This window comes from Akebia trifoliata, chromosome 13, assembly GCF_017979445.1.
Source record: "Akebia trifoliata isolate Shusen 1 chromosome 13, ASM1797944v1, whole genome shotgun sequence".
NCBI classification, from domain to species: domain Eukaryota; kingdom Viridiplantae; phylum Streptophyta; class Magnoliopsida; order Ranunculales; family Lardizabalaceae; genus Akebia; species Akebia trifoliata.
In genome coordinates this window covers 9434855-9460093 of record NC_141387.1, presented here as the reverse complement: position 1 = coordinate 9460093, position 25239 = coordinate 9434855, and the positions used below count along the sequence as shown (strand labels likewise).

Sequence of the window (25239 nt, the reverse complement as noted above, 5' to 3'; positions counted from 1 at the left end):
GAACCAGAACCCAAATCAAGAAAAAAAAAAAAATTTTAACTATTCCATTTCAAGTCCTTATAGGAATTGAAATGAAATCACCCTTAATTCAAAAGTGAGTATTTTTTACCCAAATCCTTTTTTTTTTCAAGAATAATCTTAAATTTATTAAAGTATTTAATATAATTTAATTATTATAATATTTTTTTTTAGGAATCTTTCCCTACATGCATTATATGGCACATGTCCCATTCTTAATAATAGTAAAAACGAGTGGAAGATTATAATAAATAAAGGTATATAAAATTTGGAGAAAAAAAATTGAGTTACCAATAATTAATCAAAGAAAAATGCCAAAAATCTATTTACGTTAGATTTATTAATCCAACGACCACACTCAAAGGAAACCCCCGTCGTCTTATTTCTTGTTAAGGGTAGCTCTGACTCTCTCTCTGTGAAACCAAACCTAACTTCTAATGGCGAACAGCAACCTACCTCGAAGGATTATCAAGGTTTGTATCGATCTTCTTCATTTGATCCCTCTTTGAATTTCTTCGTTCGCACTTCTTTAATAAACTTGTCTCTCGATCTTTGATAATTTTCATGGAAGAAGAAGATGATCTAGGATTCTTGGTTTTTGTTCTTTTCTTCATCTTTAGTTTCTAGGGTTTCTGATTCTGGTTTTGATCAATTTATTCTGCTATTTAACAGGAAACGCAGCGTCTCCTCAGCGAACCAGGTATCTCTCTCTCTCTCGCTCTCTCGCTCTCCATTTTTTTTTTTTTTTATATCTTTGTTTAAATCTATTTATGCTTTAATTTTCTTAAAATCAAGGATTTCCTTGTTGAGTTGATAGATTGGGTTATAATTTAATTATTCTTTTCGTTTAACCTGGTTTTGTAGATTGAATTAGGTTTTATATTATGTTTTTATTAAGTAATTATTCAGACATATTTAATAGGTATAATTGTTTTAGGTCAGAGTGTTTTTGAGACTATTTAGTAGCTAACTTGAAGAGAATTTACTGTAAATTGGAGAGATTTTAACAAATTGCTTATCATTTGTGATTGTGTGGATACAGCTCCGGGAATCAGTGCTTCTCCTTCGGAAGATAATATGCGGTATTTCAATGTCATGATTCTTGGCCCATCACAATCACCTTACGAGGGTAACATTCTAATTAACATTGCTTTTGGACTAATTGCTTATATGAAGGATCATTTCTCTGTGAAGTTGTTTTGGTTTGTTTGTTGCTGGAAATGTGCTACTTAATGTTTTTTCGAATTATCGTAACTTAATTTAATTGATGTCTTGATTGCCTCTTTGGGTTATGATGGCTGAAATTGTGGGACCATTTGTCTTGCTTGACTTTTCCATGAGTTCCGTTTGACAAGATCATGAAAAATACGACAAACATTGTAGTTGCATGTGAAAAAGACCCCCTTTTTTTAAGGGTAACGAGTGACTCTTCTAACTTAGAAGATCATGGGTGATGAACGCAGTTGCATGTAGCTAATGCTTAAACCTGTCACCATAATTGCAAAACATCATAATTAAATTCCGCAACCTAAACCTTCAGTGTAACCTTCTTGTAGCATAAATCCTTACCCCAATCACAAAACTAGATTCCCTACCTTGTATTACATCTTCTTCCATTTTCATCCTGCATCAATATTACCGCATAGCAGTGCCTTGATTTGAATATGCTATTCAGTTCAAGAGGAAGTTTGGGTGAAGCTTATACATTGGCGATTTCAATCCAATTACTAAATAAATGTTTTTCTAGATCCTTTTAAATTACTAAAGGTGAATTTTGTCAGTTTTTTTGTTAAAATTAGTTTTGTTATATCAACATAATAAAGTAGTCATACATTAGCAAAATTGAAGAATCTTGATTGTGTTTCTGGATCTTAGTACCAAATTTGAACAATGGAGTTGTTGATTGAGGATAGATATAGATTTTCTGGATAGACTATGGTTTGAAAGTACCTTTGTGGCTTTGATTCAAAAGAAAGTAGGGGCTGAGAATGTTGGTGATTTTGGACCAATCAGTTTAGTAGGTTCAACGTTTAAAATCATCTCTGAAGTCCTACTTTCAAGATTGAAAGAGGTGCTTCAAAACATAATTGGTCCAGAGCAAGGGCCATTTATAAGTGGTAGACAAATCCTTGATGGGGTCTTAATTGCAAATGAGTGCATCGGCTTGAAGGTGAGGGATAAAAGATGACGTAGCGGAAGCGTTTGAATTAATAGATTCAATTGATAAACAAGTAATAGCTTGAACTAAAATAAAGCAAAAAAAAACTTAGAAAGTAATTAAGAGAAGATTGAATTTATTTTTTGAAGTTATATAGATAACTTAATCATAACTACTTAGAAACCTTTTAAAATACTAAAAAGTAACTTCTAATCTATCTATAATATATTAACTTTCTAAACTTATTATAACTCAATTTGGACACTTCTAAGCACTTCTAGTTATATCCTAAAGGATAAAATAAATTTGGAACAAAGTAAAAAATCTAAAAACAAATTAGTGACTAAACAAATTAGAAACTTCCTACCGTAACTATCAAATATAAATCCTACTAGAACTAAAAAATAAAAATAAATCTAACTAGAATTAAGAAACTACTTAAGACTCTCCAACTAAAATTATATATGCCGTACATCATGTAGATGTCCTACATCAAAAGATTGGGGCTAGTAAGCAAGATAGATTTGTAGAAAGATTACGATGATGTTTGTTGGGATTTTTTAGCCTACTTGATAAGGAGGATGGGGGGCGGGGTTGGGGAGAAATGGACAGGGTAGATCATGAAGTGCGTCTCAACGGTCTCTCTCTCGATTTTTGTGAATGGTAGTCCAACTAGTGATTTTAGCATTTCCATCGAGACTTCATTTGTTAGGGAATTACAACAATTTTATTACGCCAGTGGCGAAATCTTCCCAGTCGGGTAGAATTGATGGGACATCAAAGCTTGAAGAGTAGATTCTATGTTTTTTTTTTTTTTTTTACTCGTTGGGACTCCTATTTTTTTTCTTTTTTGGACTTATTTTCATATTTTATTAGCCTATGGTCTTGGTATAATGTTTGGGAGTAGTTTGATAACTTTAGGTTGTCTTTTATTTAAATTTATAAGGGTTGAAAATTTAGGAGTGATTAAGCTACGCAAATTAGAGTTTTATTAATTTCTTTATTGGGAAAATTATTTAAAAAAAAGTTGAAATTTTAACTAATTATTAAAAAAATTTTTTTTTTAGGAAATTACCAAAAACTATTTAACACGTTGAATTGTTCAACGTTTTAGGCTTCTTTTCATATTTGAGTAGTTGGAAGAGTGAGGCTATCCTTACTCGCTTAGTGAGATTTCAGATCTTACTAAAGGTCTTGTTGAGTTCACCTTGTTGCATCCGAAAATAGGATCTGGATCCAATGCCACAGGGATGTAAACTTAAAAAAAAAAATTAATAAAGATTATTTTTAGCTTTAAATTTGAGAGTTCGGTGGGAGTTTAGTAGCCGTCCATTTTCAAAACCTTGGATCAATCTAGCATGTTAAACTGGTTTATGTAATTTTTAAAAAAAATATATTACTTTCTTTGATAATTAATTAAAAAATGAATCCTTTAAAAAAAAAAATTTCCCTTCTTTATTTAATACTTTAGTTTTATTAGAATTCTTAGATTGATTTTCTTTATATATAGATTTATTAGGATTTTTTTTTTTTTTGAAGATATTTATTAGGATTTATTGACAAGGGAGTTTCTGGAATATATAATTTACTTACTTTCAATGGAGTTTCTTGGTGCGAGTTCTCCATCATTTTTTGTGTGATTCCAAGGTTCTATCCTTCTAACATTCTCTTTTTTCTTCTAATTTTTTTTTTTTTTTTTTTTTGTTCTTGATTTTCTTGTATTCAAGAACTCTTGAATCTTGAATTTTGATTCTTGAAATCCCTTTCCCACAACCCTTAATCCTTAACCTATCCCCTTATTAAAAAAAATCTGTAATTGCAAAACTTTGTCTTTTGCCTTTGAGCATATAATCATTGGGATTGTGGTCATAATTGCAAAATGTCAAGATTAGACTCACAACCTAAATCTTTTTGGTAAACCCTATTGTAACCCAACCCCAAACCAGATTCCCTAACCCCCTCATTTCATATTCTTCATTCTTTCTCTTGCATCACAAGGTGATCCATTATTGCCTTTCTTGTTTTTCCTAGTTGCTGAGGCCTTGGGAAGACTGCTGTCTAGGGAAGTTAACATTGGTGCTCTTTCGGGTTTTAAGGTTAGCGAGATGGCCCCTTGATTTTCCACCTTCAGTTTGTAAATGATACGATTGTGTTCCTAGATAATTCGAAGGACCAGGTGAAGTTTCTAAGGGTTCTGCTATGTTGTTTTGAGGCTATTTCTTGGTTACATATCAATCTTCAAAAGAGCAAGTTGTACGGAGTGGGTGAGGTTCATGATTTGCCTGCTTTAGCGGTCATGCTGGGCTGTTGTTTGGATATTCTCCTTTCTTATTTAGGTCTTCCCATAGGTGCTCCCTACAACAGTAAAAAAATCTGGGATCAGGCGATTGAGAAAATGGGGAAAGATTGAGTAATTGGAAATCAAGTATCTTTCCAAAGGAAGAAAGCTGACTTTGATCATGAGCAACCATGGAAGTATTCTGATTTATCAACTCGTTACTTTCTATCTCCAAGAGAGTAGTGAACATGATAAAGAGGTTGATGAGGGATTTCCCATGTCATGACAAGGAAGGAAGAAGTATCATTAGTCAAGTGGAAATTCATTTTGCTCCTCAAAGGAATGAAGGTTTGGGGATCAAGGGCTTGTAAAGGACAAATAAGGCTTAGCTAGGAAAATAATTATGGTGTTTAGGGAGGAAAGAGAAAGTTTATGGAGAAGAATAATAAAAGCTAAGTACGGGGAGAAGTGTTTCGGGTGGGAGAATGGGATACGAGGCTTTCTTGTGGGTGTAGTATGTGGAAAGAGAATAAGGTTCACTTTTGGGAGAATTGGTGGTGCAAAGATTCACTTTTATCATCTCAGTTCCCTTCATTTATGCTATGTCATTGAAAAAAAACAAAACCGTGGAAACTGTCTGATCCGCAACAAAAGTGTGTTCATTCTTGGGATCTAGGGTTTAGGAGAAACCTAAATGATTGGAAGATTAACGTGGTGGTGTCCCTTCTAGAAGTCATAAATTCATCCTTTGTGTGAGAATGGAGGAATATAGAAGAGAGTGGAGTGCAAACAAGGAAGGAATCTTTTCTGTGAGATTGTTTCACAAAGCGTTCTTGCCTTCTTCCGACCTGGTTCTTTCAAAGGCAGCTATTTGGTCTCCTTTAGTTCCCTCCAAAGTTGCGTTTTTCTCTTGGTTGGCATTTTTGAACAAGATCCTAACTTTGGATAACTTGATTAAGCGAGGTGTGCCTATGTCAAAACTTTGCTTTCTATGCAGGGCAAGTGGTGACTCAGGGAGTCTTATTTTGCTTCATTGTGCTTTTAGTTTGAAAATATGGTTACATTTTAGTAGTCTATTTCAAGTTGAGCAGGTTTTCTCAGGCTCTGTCTTATCCTTGTTCATGGGTTGGAGCTTTAACATATTTTCTAGTAGGAAAAGGTATCTTTGGTCCATCCTTCCTTTTACTGTTTGTTGGGGGCTTTGGCTGGATAGAAATAGAAGGGTCTTCCAAGGGGTGGAGCAATCAACCCACAAAGTAATCTTGGAGATTTTGGGATTGCTTTTCTATTGGTGCAAGCTAAACAAAGACTTTGAAGGTCTGTTCTTCGAGGATTTTGTTTCAAGTGTTAAGAGTCTTGCTCTTTGCCTTTTCATCTTTCTATTTCTTCTCTTCTTGGAGCTTTGGGGACCACCTCGGCCTCCTTTGATCTAATAAAATTATACTTATAAAAAAAATCAACTAGAAGGAATAATTGAAGGAGCCACTGTGTTGTGGTGGTAAAGTTTATGTGTGGTGAGAAAATGGACCTAGGATCAAATTCTCATTGTCACACCTATACCCGTAAAATGGGTTGTACATATATGAAGTCATAGCTAATGGTTTCTTTTCTCTCATTTTTGTCATAGTCAAATGCTGTCGGTCTCCCTTTTTGTTTAGGATCAAGAAATGATGGTAAAGTTTTTTCTTGTATCCATGTTTTTTGTTCTCTTCTCTTAGTTATCTAGTTCTGGTCTACATAAGAAAAGGTCGCAGTCAGCATGCAAAAGTTCATTGAGACATTGCCAACTTTTCTTTTATTGATGTCATTTTGAAATCTCTATGGGTTGGATTTAGAGGAATGGAATTATGGTTGGTGGAGGCTTTGGGGTGTTGAAATTATTTCAAAATAGATACATTTCCTTTTTTCTGGACTGTTTGTTTGGTGATAGATTGATTGGGCAGCTCAAGGATCACCCTTTTTCAGTGCTTTGGTTCATGTACTTTAGGACCACTTAAACTTTCTGGATGTTAACGACGAGATGAAAGAAAAATGTTCTGAATGTTATTTTGAACCGTGGTTCCGTCCTACGTACACTACTTCACTGAAGTTGTCCAATCCATTATACTTTTTCAAAAAAAAAAAAGTTGTCCGATTCAACTACAATTAATAATATTCCTTTTATAGATCTACTATTTTTGAAGTTATTTAAAGCTACATGGCACATCGTTTTTCATTATTTTTATTTTAAAAACTTCTAATTTATTTATTACTAAAATCTAGTATTATAATGTGTACGGATGTGCTGCATTTCAGGCTTCATCGCTGTAGTTTAGTTTGCATTTCATGGGGTTTTCCCCTTAACCTTTTCTGTTCACATTCACACTAGCATGTTGCAATCTTTTCTTGTTTTTGATCTATTTGTAGGAGGAGTTTTTAAGTTGGAATTATTTTTGCCTGAAGAATATCCAATGGCTGCACCCAAGGTATGATAATTGTTATTTGAAAATCTATTAAACGTACTCTCGTCTTATTTACTGTAATAGGATCTTGAGGTTATTCAGTGCAGTTTCTAAATAGTGGAATTTCAAATATTTATTGTGACAGCTGTTCTATTTCGTTATTATATTTTAGATGCTCATTTCATATTCTATGTGACAATGACACAACTCATTCTACTTTTGGTTGAGTTGACATATCCCAACCCACATTCTTGCACTTATGATTGTGTCACCCCTTATTTTATTGTTTCTCTATAAAAAAATGATTTCTGAACAAGGTTGGTGCCTTACCCAATATACTACTTTAATAAGTTGCTAACACAACTATAGTTGTTTTGATTGGTGTTCCTTGGTATATTTACTTATTTAAGTTATTGGATAACCTTATGGCAATGATCTTTCTTTGGACACATATTTGTTTTCTTAATTTTGTTTCAAAAAGGGTATTTTAGAAACACACCCTGTAAAATTGGTGATATTAGGTTTACCCAATTGCAAAATGCAAGATTAGGTTTGCCCCCCTTCACCGTAAGTCAACGTTGTTTTTTCTTGATGATTTAGTTGTGAAATTTTGATATTTTCCAAATTTTGATTTAGTGATGCAAGTATTTGAAGAGCATTTTGAAAAGAAAAAAAAATCACCGTTAAATCATCAAGAAAATGCAACATTGACTTAAGGTCAAGGGAGGTAAGCCTAATCTTGCATTTTGCAAGGGGGTAAACCTAATATCATCAATTTTACAGGGGGTGTTTCTAAAATACCCTTTCAAAAATCTATGATTTAATGGAACTAAAAAGTGATATTATAGAACATTTGTATGGATGTATCTGTGGTATGATGGACTTCTTGAAGGTGCCTTTATATATTAAAAAAAAAAAGATAAAAGTAAAAAAGTATATTAAGTAAAATGATAAATACCTATAAAATATAACCTAGGAAGAGAAGATGTCCCACAATAGTTGGCTATACTATAAATTTAGAAGAGGCACAAACAATTGACTCCAACCTTATAACAAAATCATAGATAATACTCCTTGTCATTCCTTAAACACTGAAAACCACTAAAAGATTAAAGTGCAAAGTTTTCATTTTTATAAGAAATATTTCAATCAGCTGCTCCTTCAATTAGTGAAGACAACTATACCTTTCATTCCATTCCCCAAACCACTTTTAAAATATATATAGGGGGAATCAAGCAGCAAATAATTTGACTACTTGGCAAAGAGTCAAAATACTTCCAACTATTAAACAATTCACACACCTTTTCATGATCCAGTAGATACCAATGAGCTCAAACAAGGAGCACCACACACTTCTAACAACAGGATAAGGCAACCCTTGTTAGTGCGAAATGGGAAGCAGATACGCTCACTCTACTCAATCCTCAAATTGAAAATAACTGAAACTAAGGCCATAACACTCTTCCCCAGGGGTACTTACTTTTCATAATTTCCCAAGACATTTTTCTTTTTCCCCAATTTTTGACATTGAATGAGACCTACATTTCTAGAAATGCCTGAGAAATATACTACACATCTCAATGTCGTAAGCCTTCTGACCCAACTCAAACATGAGTCTTTTTTCGATGCGACAAGATGTCCCCGCCCCCTTCGGAAGTAGGACTAATCCCTGCAGATACGCCCTGCCACCACAAACAGGTGCATTGGGTAAAGTCGTGGGTGGGGAGACTCGATCTCACAACCCAAGTGATTAGACCTAGGTTGTTGACCACTGCTGCACTACTACTAGGGTGGTATAATAATTTAGTTGTGCCTGCAAAAATATGAACATGGTATAAATTCACACGTGAATTATTCTAGTGTCAAATTGACAAGATTGCTAAAGTTAGATTAACATAATTAATCGATAAAAAAAATATTAACATAATTAATTGAATTTAAATTGGTATTATGGTTTTTTTAAGGTAATCGTGAAGTTGGGTTCTAAGAGAGTCGAACCAAAGACGTGGGAACATTTTCCACTCCTCTTACCAACTTGCTAAGTTGGCATCTTCAAATGTAGGCCTTTGGGTGTATTCCGTTAGCAGTATGGAAATGTGTGGCAAGTGCTGGATTTCCTAACTATCTAAGTTCAATAATATTTGAAGACCTAAAGGGTGCCTAATGAGTGTAGAAAAAGTACAATCTACAAAACAGAGTAGGCATACAAAGCTACACTTATATTGGTGTTATATTTATGTGTCGCTATGAAAATTATGCCATAGGATCATTTATTATTGTGGAGTTTCACATCAGTTTATTCTCTGTATATTGTCCATATAACAGGTGCGCTTTCTCACCAAAATCTACCATCCTAACATTGACAAGGCAAGCATCTCTCTCTCTCTCTCTCTCTCTCTCTCTTCAAAAGTAATGTTCCTTGCCTCTAAAACGGGAATGATTTTCTCATTGCAGCTTGGAAGGATATGTCTTGATATACTAAAAGACAAATGGAGTCCAGCTCTCCAGATCCGAACAGTATTGTTAAGGTAACATGCACTTGTGTTCCTACATAAGCTACACTTATGTGCTAAAAAAATCCATGGATGATCGATATTGGACGAGTACTGGTGTCATAACTTATGACCACCCAAGGGCATGTAGAATTTAATTTTTAAATTAGACCGAGAAAGGCGAAATAAAACTGATGTTATTGCTTTTGTATCCTGGATCAGCATTCAAGCACTTCTGAGTGCTCCAAATCCGGATGATCCACTATCAGAAAACATTGCTAAGCATTGGAAGGCAAATGAAACTGAAGCTGTTGAAACAGGTAATGCAGATAGTTTTCACTGAAAAAAAAATATTTAAGAAATTAAGATTCCTTTTTGCACATAATTTGGTGATCTAATCTGTTGAATTTAGCATGTGTTTTCATTGCCTGTGTTTTTTGTCACCGGCCTTTGCATTGTTGAATCCTTGCAGCTAAAGAATGGACTCGTTTATATGCGAGTGGGGCATGATGACATGATGGAAGACCGTTGTCGCAGATAACATTTCTGCAATGTAAGTTTGTTTCTCAAATGACAAGTTTAAGAATTCTTGTCATAACTACCAAGGATTAATCCTTTCAAAGCTTCAGTTACCTTCTGTTAATTGTTCTTTTAAGTTCTGTCCTCCAATTTGTATGATTGGATAAAAATCTGTCTCTGTCTCTCTCTCTCTCTCCCTCTCCCTGTCCCTGTCCCTGTCCCTCTTACACACACACCTCCCCAAAAGGGGCTGTCTATTGTCTAGTATTTTGATGTTATGATCCATGTAGTGTGTTTGTCTTGCCTGTATTGATGTTATTTACTTACTTTTTATTACAATGCATTTCAAAATAATGAAACAAAATATCTCTACTTTTTTTTGCATTTAAAAGACAATAATAACTGTTTTCTAAGAGCAGTTTTAGAAAATCAATCCCATGAAGCATTAGATGTTAGCATTCTTCATACAATGACATTTTTTTTTTCTTTCAAACTATCAAAAATCTGAATGATATTTTTGTTAAAGTATTTATTGCGCATAGGTCAAAATGGGCAAATATCTTTACTTTTTACACTAAGGCCTTGCTTAGTACTTTACAAATCATTGTACGTCCAAATGTTTTGCAATGCAAATGATTTACTACTGCTTGGAAATCTTTTGCAAAATAACTTTTCAAAAAAAATATATATATATATTTTGCAAAATCATTTTTTTTTCTAGGTGATTGGTTGATCTTTGCAATAAAAATTTTCATTGTGATTTTGCAAATGACTTGCTGCACTTTTTTTGCTGCAAATAATTTGCTAAAATTTCTTAAGAATTTAGGTGATCCATGCAAATCATTTGTGTTGTGTTCTCAAAAATTGATTTAAGAAAATTATATGCATTTGCAAATCATTTACAGCATAGCAAGCGGGGTCTAAATGATTAATAAATGTATTTCAATGGTATTTTTCATAAAATCAAAATTGTGAAGGATGTTATTGTTCCTTGAAACATTGTTAATTAGTGTTATATGTTATTATTATTATTAATTAATATATTATTAGTTATTCAACTGTTTATATATATATATATATGATTCATCATATTTAGGGTTGTTGATAAAATCCCTCCATTAGGCAATACCTTAGAATGACATTAGGCACTTGAAGATAACGGTGGGAGAGTAAAACGAGCATTTGTGGCCAGCCAGGTGAGGCATTAGAATATTATGCCTTAAAAATGGAGTCCTAAAAACAAGCCAATTAATTGCACAAAGATTTGGGATAAAACGTCACAATCTCGAATAGAACGAGTCCAAAAAAGTGCCTGGTGGTATCATGTTTTTAAATCTCGTCTGATACATCTTGGTATCGTCCACAAACGAGACGGATAGATAAGATTTAAAGCCGAAGTTCATTTTTTCTCATTGTTGAACGAGACTACTCAAACCTATCAGAAAACTTGTCTGAGTTGTATCGGTCTCATTCAACATCTTTTCTTTTCTATTATGAGAGAAGACAGAGTAGAAGTGATTCAACACTAAACTTTGGATCCCACAAATGCCCCCAAATTTATATTTAAAATAAATATAATCAGAGATCATTTTAGTCAAAAAGCAAGAAAATTGCTGTCCACTACCTTAAGTGGTTAAATTTTAAAATTATAAAATATCATTTTTTTTACTATTTAATATTAAAAATCCTTTAATTAATATTTTAAATTATAAATAAATTATTTTGATACGTGTGATTTCGACTCCAAGTCAAGGTGGGGTTGGGTTCAAGGTGAACAAATATAATCAGGGCCAAGACCGGAATATCGGCCAAACTTGCCTTGTTGCCATCCTTAGTTAAAGACACAATTATATAAAATGTACCAGTGGAGAAATTTCACACATCAAATTTTTTATCTGAAGTTGGTCAAAATTTACAAAACTATTTGTGGAATACTACAAATCACTATTGACTTTCAGAAAAAAGGTATCATTATTGTAGATGTAAAAACTTGTACTACCTCTCTTACTCCCAAGTCATTATCTTAGTATAAAAAATAGTGTAGAGTTTGAGGAATAAAGAATTGCATATCTTTTAATGCTTTTGTCCATGTATTTATAAATGTGAAACTCTAAGATCTATTTTGATCCATTTTTTCAATTGTGCCATTTATCCATTTTACTAATATATCTTCATTAGGAATATATTTAATTAAAGATCATTTTCATTTTCATATTCAATCCTTCTTTTTTGGGATTTTATGTCATCAAGATTCTAATCATTCTTGATTTTGCCCAATCCCTAATTTTTAGGGATTTAGATTGACTGAGTCGATCAACTATGCATCTCTGTCTCAATATTGTCCCGACCAATTGAGGTTTGTACTCATAGCCAAGTTTTGATCGAGTCAACTGAGCTTATCTAACCGTTTGATTTCGGTTGAGTTATCTTGGGTTTCTAAGATTTACATAAATCCCTAGGTGCCACATGTCACCATTTGGTACATTATAAAAAATATCCTCCTCAATTACCCAGTTTAATAACAATATAACATTGTGGGCTAATACTATACAAATGAGACGTGGAAAAAAAAACAGAAAAAGAGGAAGGGGGGGATGATTTGACTTGCACCCAATCAATGGGTTTTACTAATTTATGACATTTTAAGTATTTTCTAGTTAAATTAATAAACAAAAGAAAAATCATTTTTATTAATTATATATAAGTTTTACAAAATATTTTAAAAAAATGACTACAATTTTACCGCTGTATAAAAGTATGAATAAATCCCATAAGTAATTTCTAATAAAATACCCACCACGGGTTAGTTGAGATAGTAAGATTGACTGGATTTGCTCTGCAGGTCATGCATTTGAATCTCTATATGCCTCTTCACCAAAAAGGTGGCTACTTACCTGGTTTCACGTGATCGTTAGGGTGGGATGGTGCGTGCGGTCCAAGGATTAGTCATGTTGGGTATGGTTGGATGTTTGGGTCGGGCAAAGCTTGATGTTCCGAACACAGCCCGCTACCAAAGATCACTTCTTTTCAACAAACAAAAAAAAACAAAACCTACACCTATGGTGTGATTTTATAAGAAAATCACTAATGGAGTTTATTCATACTTTTATGATCGAGTAATATCATCACTCTAAATAAAAATAATGACTGAATCAATTAAAAAAAAAAAATTAATAATTTTAGCTCACCATTAAAGTTGAGTGCTTTATGTCTAATCTCCTATGAAGTTAGTGGTGGTTGGAAGTCGAATAAGACATTTTTTCAAGGGTAAGAACATTTAACAGTTTATACAAAGAAAATAGCAAATTTAAGCCTCAATTACAACTAATAAGCTGGCCTCATCAACCCACTCACTCAGGACTTTTAAGATGGTGGGACACTTTCTTTTGAAGGTAAAATTGAGCTTATCTAATAATCATGAATCATGGATTTATTGGTTCCTTTTTTTCAAACCCTTGACCATTTAGTAACCAATCCTATTTTCAATGCCTGATCCAACAGTTAAGATTGCTCCACATGTGCATGAATCAATGGATTGATGCTCTTCAGTCTGTCACCCATCCTGTGTTAGGTGGGATTTATCAAGTCTCACTCCTATTTGTGTTCTCAATTAAGTTACTAATCAAATATAATTATAATTAGTGTTGTCCATTAGTTGGGTTCTATTCTGGCCTGACCCGATCCGACCCATCATGAACTGGGTGTGGGTAATTTTACTAATCCCATAGAGTGATCAGGTTGGGCTGGGCCTGCTCATTCTATAGCTTATAATTAAAATATATTTTTTTCTTTCATACATTGTAGTTTGATTTTAATTAGTTGGACTGCTCATTTTAAATATTGCAAGTAAATTTCTAATAGAATTCTCATAAAAATAAGTCAAAGTTTTCTATTTCAAGCCAATATTATTACAAGAGCAAAAGCAAATGAGTTAGGTGGGAAAGAAGTCTACTCATTTCTATCTGTTCTTTTGGATGGTCAACTTTGTTCACGTCTACATCTTTTGTCCACTTATTTATATTCTCTTTTAATATTAGAGACCTACTATTAGCATCCCAACTTTTACTTAATACACCCAAACTAAAAATAAAGAAAGTAAGGGTATGTTCTTTTCAGAAGTCAGTTTCAGCTCTAGAAACTGGCTTTTGGAAGAAGTAAAAGTTTAGAGCCTAAAAAATCATATCTAACAGAAACTTGTTCGTTACAGAAGCACATAAGCCAGAAAAACATGTTCGTTTGACAATTTTTTATTATTGGATTCTGGTAAAATGACCAAAATACCCTTAATGTTGATAATGCACTTAGAATGCATAAAAATAATCAAAATACTTTAATAAATATAAAATTACACTATATATATGGGTCCCCTTCGGCACCCAACCATTTACCCAACAATTTGCCCAACATGTTTTGTCCTACATGGGTTAGAAGTTTTGGAATAGGTTGATTTTTGGTGAGGATGATCTCTATGGTGAAGAGATCATCCTCACCAAAAATTAGCCCATTCCAAAACTTCTATCCCCTTCAGAAATGGTTTACAAAAAATGGACGGTCCACGATTTTTCAACTTGTAAACATTGGGTTAGAAGTTTTGGAATGGGCTGATTTTTGGTGAAGATGATCTTCTAACTGTAGAGATCATCCTCACCAAAAATTAGCCCATTCCAAAACTTCTAATCCGTTTAAGACAAAACATGTTGGGCAAAATGTTGGGTAAATGGTAGGGTGCTGAACATTTCCCAATATATATATATAATAAATTTATATTAAAAAATTATAAAAATAATTATTTTTAATTTAAATAAATCTATAAAGTTTATAATTCTATCAAAATTTCGACAGCATCTCCTCTTTAAAATGGACATATGAAATTTTCCTGATAAAAAAAATACCTGTGTAATAAACTGCATAATACATAATCTATCATCCACGCAATATCTCATATACATTAACATTAAAAAAAATACATAATATGTATATCAACATGTTTTAAACCATATAGTCCATCTTTATATACCATCACTAAAACTAATATCAAGGAATGAGAACACTATTGTACCTCACACAGGTTATGGTTTGTTTATATGACGAAAAAAGCATTCCTTCTTTTCTAAAAAATAATAGTTCATTTTTGGATTTCGTTGTAAATCTTTTATTACGGAAAGAGGTTCAAATAAAAAGTTTATACAGATACGAGAGAATGCCTTGATTTCACTCTTCCTTGTTTTTGCAAAGTTTTATGGGCCAAAATAGATAGTCCATCTTTACATAAGTAGTAAAATTAACAAATTAATACACAGATAATTTTCTCTTTCTCTCTCTACATGATGCTCTTAGTAGCGTCAAAGCTTACAAAAATATTCTCACACACACATACCAGCCAATATAGAATAATAGAATATTGAAAACAACCAAATTATGTCTTATATTAGATTTATGCTAAGCTAGTGAATTTGGTCTATCATGTATTCCACCGACCACCTCACCTCACCCCCCACACTTATAAACAGAGAAGAAATTAAGAGAAAAAGTATAGAAGAAAACAAAATCCATAAATGAAATCAAGTAAGTTGGGAGACTAGCCAAGGTGCTTTAACCCACCACTACACACATCAAACATTTTTCTACTTGTACCTCTCATCACTAGAATCCCCAATACCAATTTTTACCAATACATCACCATCAAACCTATCTGGATGCAACAAAAGGATCACTCCAACTATGATTTTTCTTACAAGTATGGTTTTACCTCTTAAATAAATGGATTTCTCCAAATATCACAACAATGGATAGTCTACACAACATCATGCCAACATGTGTCGTGTTGTGTGGTGAATGTGCACACATGGCCATGGTCATTACTGTGCCCGTGCCATCCAAAATAATGGCACTACGATTGGACGGTCGAAATAGATGGGCATGTCCACCCAATCTAGCTAAGATCAACATGTATATACCTTTTACAATATTTTTTTCATCAGCACAAGACTTCTGCGTTGAACTCAAAATGTATATACCTTCTACAAGATTTATGTACACTGCATTGAACTCAAAAGAACAACCCCTAAAGTTTTCATTGGAGTTGTCAGAACTTCAAGGGAGTCTTTTAATAAAAAATGCAACTACTTCTCCCGGATAAATCTTTCTTTGAATAAATTGTGATGCAATAAGTAAATTATGATTTGATTAAAAAAATCAGGATTTTATCAAGAATTTAAAAATCATGAGAATTTTGAATATTTATAACTTGATGAAACATAAAAAATAAAAATAAAAAATATGCATTTAACTCAAAAACTAATAAAGATACCCTTTTGATTCTAAAAAAAAATTTGCGTGTACCCAAAGATGCCCTTTCGATTATAAATCCATGATCTCGTCAAAAACTAATAAATCCATGATCTTGTTTGAAGAGGGGTTTGATAATAGAGTAGAAATAACCCTTTAAAACAAAATCGCAGGATACATCATCATTGTTCCACCCTATCAATTCCTAAAGAAGTTTGCCCTTTTTCCCAAATCTCTATAATTATAAGGCTTTTTATTTGTAAGTTTGATTTTCCTATCCCTATACCAATTGTAGACTTGAAGATGTAGAAACAACAAAATAGATAAGGGAAATCTGCTTAAATACCAAAAAAAAAAAAAAAAAACAGAGAAGGACAGAAACCCATAATCGAAAATTCATGAAAGAGAAATAAAATGGATAAATGGGTTCTACAGATTAACATCAAATAGAGGAAAAAAAATCAAAATCAAAACACAAGAAGGAATGAGAGGCATACCTGTAACTTTTACGAAAAGACAGACTTATAAAGCTCAAACGAACAGCCTCTCTGGTTCTAGGCTTTGTGGAGTGAGCTTCAATGATGGATGAATACAAAAACTCTTTCAATTTCGTTAAACGCACAAATCGGGCTTGGTATCTCTCAAGTATAAAACCTAAAAGGTTTGGGGAAGAAGAAGAGATCACAGAGAGGCTACAAGCTACAACGAGAGAGACGAGGAAGGAATTTACATTCGTTGAGAGTCAAACGAAATAGGGTTTAGGTTTATGTGTTGGAAATTTAAACAAAGGTGAAGGGTATTTCGATCTTTGTACATATGTCGTTTTCGATGATCAACTCTGCGTAGAAGCAAAATAAAAAAAGCTTCATTTTGACGTCTCTAAATAAGAACCATTTTTGGACTTTTGTTAATATTTGTGGGAGCTAAAAAGCTCAAACGAACACTCTTATTGTAGTTTTTTTGGCTTAAAAGCTAAAAAAGTAAAATAAGCCAGCTTTTAAAATCCAAACGAATAGCCCCTAAGTAAATGATTGAAAATATATAAAAGTTGGGGTGCCAATAGAAGCTCTCTCGGTTTTTTGTTAGATAGGTTTAGGATTTTATATGCGCCTAATTATAATTGTAAGAAACTATTGAAATTGTTTGAACGAGTGTTATAATGTTGAGATTATAATTTCAGTCAAAAGGGAAATTGGAATCAAAGGTCCAAGTTGAAGTCAACTTTTGTAATTCATTATTATGTTTATTAAATAATTTTAATATTTTAAAATTCGGAATTATATTTGTGATATATTTTTGTGAGAACTTTTAAGAAATACAAAATTCATTCGACATTATTTACATCGATTAGAATCAATCATATGTCTTAAGAATCTGTCATGTTCATGATTCTAAATTAAAAGTTATCGGGAAGCCTACCTTGTGCTGTCAAGATCAATAAACTAATCAGTAAAAAAAAATTGTAGAACAAAATAATCTCTCCTTATGTGAATTGATTCAACTCACTTCTTGAATATTGACTCATCTTCTTCTTCGTATATATATATATATATGAGAATAGATGGCCTAAACTTCTTATTTTAGTAAAATTCCTCTATATGAAGATTTCCTAATAAATCTTTGATAAAGATTAATTCTTTCTAATTCCAACAGTTTAGGGTTTACCCAAATATTGACATTATTTTATTATTGAATCCAATTGAATTTAAAATACTCAAAATGTGGTCTAACATTCTCTCACTTGGCCTATCACGCCAATTGTGCTATAATGTATTTTTTTAAAAACTTTCTACCTTTCAAAATGACTCATTGTTGGATTCTATCAAAAATAATTTTACACATGTACATGATTTTCAAAACAAGTCAATAACCCTAACTAATTAAACATTGTAATATTGTATTCTAGTTTGATGATTAATATGAGTCATGACGATCATATGCAGGGGGTGAATTTAGAGTTGGGGCACTTGCCCCCACAATAGTTTTCAAATTCTATGGATTAATATGCTATTGAAACATATTTTAGCAATAGATAAAGAAATCTACCACTATTGCCCCCACAATTATTTTTTCCACTCTTAGTTGCCCCCCCCCCCCCCTCCCCCAAAAAACAAAAAAAAAAAAAAAAACAAAAATTTCTACTCTTAGTTGTCTTGACATGAGCAAAATCCTAACTTCGTCCCTGATTATAGATCATCAATGCCATACTCCTTTCTATATACCACATCATTAATAACTTTCTTGGTATAATTCAAATGTTTCCCTTTAATTTTTCTTGTCAAGATATTTCTTGTGATTATAAATCCATAAACGATGGGTTGAAGCCGTTCGATTTGGAGCATTTCACTAGACAGATCCCCTTTTAAAAAGATCTCATGAGCTCCAACTGGTTCCCATTTTTACTTTCAAACTTTTAAATTATTTGCAAATAACTCTCTCTAGTCTCTACCCTATCTTTTAAACCCTTTCTTCTCTCTCACAATTGGTTGATGTTAACTACAACCAGGATGACATGATATGGTTAGGAGTCCAACTCATAACCAACCAACCCCAAATAATGGTAGAGAGGAGAAATCATGAGAGAGAAGAGAAGAAACTCACCAATAACAATAAACCACTTTCTATCTCTCTCTCTAACCTAGATCTACTAACCCAAAGCCTAAAGATCTTAGCTTGCTAGTTACTAGATCTGCCACATTGTCTCCCTCAGATCTACCACTCACTATTTGAGTTGCTAAAAATTTATGATTTTTTCTTTCAAAACCTCATCTTCATGAGATTATTGTTCTAGGTTTGGTTTCATCTCTATACTGTGCAAGGAGAGATTGGATTAACAGATGCCCTTTTATGATGGATTGGAGTTGTTGGATCTGACACATATCAACCCATCATAAATGGGCATCTATTGGTTGATATGTGTTAGATCCAACAACTCCAACCCATCATTTTTTTCATGTTTTCAAGGCCGTCCCGTAAACCCACCCCATACCTATAAAGAACACTATTGGAAAAAAAAGGAAATAAGGCAAAACATTTTTATTTACTACCATATTAATGTCAATTATAAAATTGATTTTTTCAAAAGTCTCATCCTAATAATATGCCCTTTGTAATCTTTTGGTGATAACTATTTTATTAATAGATTATCAATTACAAAAGTAGTACTATCATTCTCAATTGATACTAATTATTTTTGGACTTTTTTTCTAGCCATTAAGTATTTGACCTCAATGTGTTTGTACCATTTGAGTACTTTCCATTCTTACATAAGAAAATAGTTGTGGTGTTGTGACAATACATTTTCAATAATCTGCAATGAATGTACCATAAACCCTTTCCAAACATGAGTTACATGAAGTTTCATGAAACCAAAGTCCATAACTGGATCTCTTGAACAATAATAAAATAATCTTAAAAACTTGCTTCCTCTAATGGTTATGAGGTATAGAAGATTGAGATCAACAAAATGAGGGCTTATGAAGGAATTAAAGGGAAAACCTGTTCAAATATGAGCCATCACACTGTGGATGTTGTGTTCGACATAGCAAAAAGGTATCAGGGAAATGGAACGAATGAGATTAGGGATTATTAAGAAAGAAAATGTTTACTAAATGAATTATTAAGAAAATGTTTATAATTTAAGGATTATTTAGAAAGAAACCCCTCTATCAAGTCCTTAAGTAATTGTTGACAATAAATTTCATGATCCACTTCAAGATTCGTGAAATAAGATCACAAATGATTTTATATTGATTTGATAAAATGGAGATACAAATCTTAGTATTATTCACTGATCAACAGTCAAATAAAGTAGAAATAGTGTGTGTAGTTTTCTTATCTCTGGGCTTAGTGTTTGATCGGTTGAGAATGTTGTTTTGATGGTGGTTTTGTTGTGTTTGATCTTCTATTAAGTATTTGTATAGATTTTTTCTCTTCAAATTTCGCATTTGATCGGTTGAAAATGATTTTTTAACTTTCAGAGAAGAACTTTAGACTTGATTTTCTTTTTAATCAGAGTTCAGGTCTCTCTAAAGGAGGGCTTGAGAGCTTCTTATTCTCTAGAGGGAAAGCTTATGTCTTTTGAGAGAAAGTGATTGGTCCCATTTCTTCTAAGAGTGCTAGTGATTTTGAAATTCACTTTGTTTCACATTTTGCTGACATGGAAGTGTACATAGAAATAATTTTGTTTTTTTACTTTTATCTCAATGAAAAACATCTATGGTTCGTACACACATTTAAATCGACAAAGTGTAGAACATAATGCATTTTAAAGTCACTCCAACATTTTCCTTAGAGTGCTGATTTTGTAACTCAAGCTAACAGGGTAACTCAAAAACTCACTGACGTGGCAGGTGCAAGAACAGTAGATTTTCCCTCCTACACACACAACTGCACATATTTTATGGGGATAATCTATGATTCTTGCATAGTACATGTCAATTGAGTGTTTGAGTTAACCTATCAGGCTAAGTTCCAAAATCATTACTTTTTTCGCATTACTCAACGGTGAAAAATAACTATTTAAAAAAAAAAAAAAAATTAAGTTCATATAACTTTATCCTCTACAAACCCATTTCATCGGATCATGATTTTGAAAGTCACAAAGTAATCAGATCTGAAAATTTCTTTATTTCACTATGGACAAGAGAAAGAAACTTTATTTTTTTCTTTTTAATTTTTTTAATAAGTTATGTGCTTCTACGTCAGCGTGCGTCAAATTCATCATATCATCAATACTCTTTTCATTAACGTGATTCTCACATTTTATCGTGAAAGTGGGGATCTCAAACTTATTATTAGATACCACGAGACTAGCGTGGTTGTTAAATACCACCAACGTTATTGGAAAAATGCTCCTCAAACAAGACTATCCACGTGTTTGTTAATTAATTTTATTATTTATTATTGTCGTCTACTCTGTCGGTGTAGAAGATTCAACATGAGCGTTAGTTGTCACCTCACCCCAAATTGTGAAGTTCAATAATTGACTTAACCTTCCAATAATGAAACATGGGTTGGTATTTTTCAATTAAATTTTAGAAAAATTACTAAATGGACCCTAAGAATATATATAGGGACTTCATTCTAAATACTCTTTAAAATGTGGGCAGTAACTTAATAAACTAATTTATGAAATCTTTCAATATAAATTCTAAATGTCCCTTCACCTTAAAGATACTAAAATACCTTTCCGAAGAGGTGGCCCATTGTCGTTTATATCTTCTTCGAATACCTAAAATTGGCCAACTCGTTGTTCCTCGAAATTTACGATTTTGAGATGGAAGAATATAATTCGTTCAGTTGACACCAAAATACCTTATAACAATTATTCTTAAGTAGGAAATATGTTGCCATGATTCTTGGTGTTGATAAGTTTATTATGAAAGTGAAAAAATTTGTTTAGCAATCTAAAATATCTTAATATTTGAAATTATACAAATGAGGCCCACAAAAACTTAACATTTTAAAAAAATTTAAAAAATATTTTTATTAATTTTAATTTTAATCGAAGTAGAATTGATAAAAGCTACTCTTACAATCGTTACTTGTCCATAAAGGACCTACATTCGATGGCAAAATCCAACGGTTGAGAAAACTCAATCCTGGGAACTAGGAGACAAGAGATTCTTTAGGCTGTGAAGCAGCCTCATCAATGTTTTGCAGTATACGAGGGGGTACAACAAAGGAAGATAGATCTTTCATGTTCTCATTGTTAGGTAAGAATGAAGTAGGCTTAGCTTCTCTGATCTTTGGTGGGCCTCCTTGCAGTGGGACCCTCTCTACTATTTGTTTCCTCAATATATCATGAAGCCTCCCAAATAATTTCTGCTTCACTGTCTCAAATGCTCTATCGAGATTCTCAATCTGTAATAAATGCAACACATCACACCAATCAAATTATATTTTTACGAGGGAAAATGTTGGAATGACATAGGGTATTTATTGCAATTCTCACAGGTCTGACATGGGATGTGCACATAATCATAGATGTATTTTCTCGTGATACGAGTAAAAATCATCTTCGATTATGTATGCATGTCCACGTCAAAATTGCGAGAATCACAATAAATCCTGTGTAAATGAGTCGTGCTAGAATAACATTAAATGTGCAAGGGGGTTGACATGGATGTGTGTCAAAACAACCATAGATCGATGATTTTCATTGAGATACGAGTGAGATCTCTCGATGAAAGCATTTATGATTCTGACAGACATTCATGTCAGATATGTCACCCACGATGTACATTTTAATATTATTTCAGCATCGCAGCATGATACAAATTTGCAATTTAAAAAAAAAAAAAATCATGATTTAAGTTCTTGAAAAAATCATTCAATTTTTTTTTTTTTTTTTTTTTTAGCATTTTAAAATATTAATTAATTATTTATTATATAAAATATATATTTTTATAGTTAAAAAAATTATTTTTCCTTTTAAATTTATCTGATGTTTCTTCGATTTTATCGACTTTGACGTTTTTGGCCAAAGCTTTTTCTTGCGGAATTATTCCCGAATCTCACTTTGTCACTGTAGTTTTCTCACATCTCAATTATTCAGAAATCAACCACAAATAGTGGGACCCATGTGTTGGCGGTAACGTGCGTTTCTGGAGCATTATTGGTAGGTAGAGAAATATTCAATACTTTTGTCCTTTTATATAAATAAATTAAAATAAAAAACTTCATGAATTAAAAATGAATTTGACTTACCTGTTCGGTGGCATTCACATTATACATGAATAGTCCGTAATAAAGGTCAAAGCTGTCGCTGACAGTATTCTCTGTCTTTAAGAAACAAAAAATAAACCAAAATCAAGACTACAAAGTATAGTTAAGGGTTAAGTTGTATTTAAATTGAATTAAATAGGTTACTTTTAGTATTTCTTGATGATTTGAAGGATGTTTTTGAAAAATGAGAAAAAAAATTACCAGTTGTAAGAGTGTCTCGTATCCTTTTGTGTTGATGGGCGTTGACTCCAAGTCAAGATGAGATAAGATCCTATAAATAAAGAAATTATTGATGATCAAATTTTAAAGATTCATTGTATTAAAATCCATTAATCAATGGATAATAAATTTTGAATTAAATATATAATACCTTCCAATGGTGTGGGTGATGAATTGGCTGCCAGCCGCGTGGCGATCGTGTTCTTCGCAAGACATCTCCACCATTCGACAACCCTGATATATCCCACTTATACTTTAATTTTCAGAAAGAAAAAAAAAATCATAAAGAGTAGATGGATGGGTTCTAGCCAAACTTGGTTCAACCTCAACCTGATTTAAAGAGGTGAGTTGTACCTTAGACCAATCCTATATACTTATCGGGCCTAGGTTCATGAAACTCAAACTTGGCCTTGGATGAACTTAGCCAAAGTAAGGCTCAAGTTGATTTTCGAAATTTATAATAAAAAAAATAAAATAATAATGTACTTTCAAAATCATTTTATGTCATTTATTAATGTTCATTATTAAATAGGAGTCCAGTCTCCATTCAAATCGAAGAAATTGACATGAGTAAACTTACTATTTTATAATATTATTTAACATATTTTACAAACACCCCCTATAAATTAGTGATATTAGGTTTATCCCTTTACAAAATGTAAGATTAGATTTACCCACCTTGACCGTAAGTTAACACTATTTTTTCTTGATGATTTAATAGTGAAATATTGATTTAGTAATTTACTATTAAAAGAACATTTTCAAAAAAATCAAAATTTTATCATTAAATTATCAAGAAAACGGTCAAGTGGGATAAACCTAATATCACCAATTTTATACAGATGGGTGTTTCTAAAATACCTTATTATTTAGTTATTTTTTACACGAAACACTATATCTAGCTATACATTATATATTAAATATATTAGCACTTGTGACCTAACCCTTATTTTTTTTGGCCTAACTAAGCCGGATTAATGGGTAAATTTGTCCAATTTACACTCCCAATAATGGAAATCAACCAAACAAAATAATTGGGGTAAGTTACATCTACCCCTTTGACCATCACCATTGCTTAAGTATGAAGTGATAAAATAACTAACCTCTTGTTCAAAGATGCCAAGGAATTGGGCACATTTACGATCTTGTACACTTTTTTCATCAATCCGGACCTTGTCGTAAACGAAAGGCAATCCATCCCAGCCATCCTTTCCGCTCTCTGGTCCAAACATCGGATGGGTACAAACGATCCCAAACTCTGATGGAAGAACCTAAAAATTCCAATAATCACCCATTTAACTATACTCATAAATATCTATTAAACAGCTACCCTAGCATCAAATACAACTCATTAGCTTTGATTACCTCCAATAAAAGGTTCCTAGGAAATTGTTTGACCGATAAGACATCTGCGAAGATTGTATCAGGCTTCAACTTGTGCATCGGGATACCTCGAACCACTGTTTCAGTGGACAAGATCGAACTGCATACCAATACCACGTCCGGCTGTTCCTCGCACAATCCATCTATGTTTCTATCATATTAAAATTATGAAAATTCTTAGGAGAGAGTAGTACTAGGATGGGTGACCACCCGGGAAGTCCTTGTGTTGCAATATTCGAAAACTCTTTAAAAAAAAAAATTATGAAAATGCGCTTAAGAAATGCGACTCACCTGAAAAATTGAATCCCATTTTGTTGACAATAGTCGGAGTAGTCGGATCGTGATGTAGCGAGGACAACGTGACCCTGACGAATAAGCGCCTTAGCAAAGAATTGACCAAAGTTTCCGAACCCTATGATACCAATCTTTAGTGGATCTTCAGGAATGATTTTCGAGGCAACTAAAGGGACAGAAGACTCATGAACTTGATTGAAAATCTGATTATCTCTAGAGTTTCGATGTTTTAAAGTAATTTTGCTAAATTTTGCGAAGTTTGATGCATAAGAGAGGGTGAAAGTGCTACTAAATGTTAGATTTGGAGATAAATTTGGAGGCAAAATTGGATGAGTTTGAGAAGTGCAGTGGAAGAGATGAAGCGAGGTTGCCATTTCTATTACCACTTATGTCAGCTTTGATATATATATTTTTTTTCAA

General features: G+C 32.7%; 2 protein-coding genes across 2 annotated transcripts; one reads left to right on the top strand and one right to left on the bottom strand.

Moving 5' to 3' along the window:
• Positions 1-340: 340 nt before the first annotated feature.
• On the top strand, positions 341-10278 carry LOC147387757 (ubiquitin-conjugating enzyme E2 35). Its single transcript, XM_086421014.1, has 8 exons — positions 341-491; positions 691-718; positions 1061-1147; positions 6861-6919; positions 9221-9262; positions 9350-9423; positions 9610-9707; positions 9860-10278. Exons 1-8 carry the CDS (start codon positions 456-458, stop codon positions 9895-9897), a joined length of 462 nt encoding a protein of 153 aa, XP_086277140.1. The 5' UTR covers positions 341-455; the 3' UTR covers positions 9898-10278.
• Positions 10279-21656: 11378 nt separating this feature from the next.
• Positions 21657-25239, bottom strand: LOC147387756 (arogenate dehydrogenase 2, chloroplastic-like). The gene is made up of 7 exons (XM_086421849.1): positions 24817-25239; positions 24508-24676; positions 24246-24413; positions 23294-23376; positions 23125-23194; positions 22906-22980; positions 21657-22059 (listed from the first exon to the last, which is right to left on the bottom strand). Exons 1-7 carry the CDS (start codon positions 25191-25193, stop codon positions 21805-21807), a joined length of 1197 nt encoding a protein of 398 aa, XP_086277975.1. The 5' UTR covers positions 25194-25239; the 3' UTR covers positions 21657-21804.

Excerpts from the sequence above, each read along its gene's own strand:
- LOC147387757 (XM_086421014.1), top strand. The coding sequence starts at position 456 with ATGGCGAACAGCAACCTACCTCGAAGGATTATCAAG. Across the intron at positions 1,148-6,860 it reads ATCACAATCACCTTACGAGG|GAGGAGTTTTTAAGTTGGAA; the intron begins GTAACATTCTAA and ends ATCTATTTGTAG. Across the intron at positions 6,920-9,220 it reads ATCCAATGGCTGCACCCAAG|GTGCGCTTTCTCACCAAAAT; the intron begins GTATGATAATTG and ends TCCATATAACAG.
- LOC147387756 (XM_086421849.1), bottom strand. The coding sequence starts at position 25,193 with ATGGCAACCTCGCTTCATCTCTTCCACTGCACTTCTCAAACTCATCCA. Across the intron at positions 24,414-24,507 it reads CTAGGAACCTTTTATTGGAG|GTTCTTCCATCAGAGTTTGG; the intron begins GTAATCAAAGCT and ends TGGAATTTTTAG. Across the intron at positions 23,195-23,293 it reads ATCACCCACACCATTGGAAG|GATCTTATCTCATCTTGACT; the intron begins GTATTATATATT and ends CTTTATTTATAG.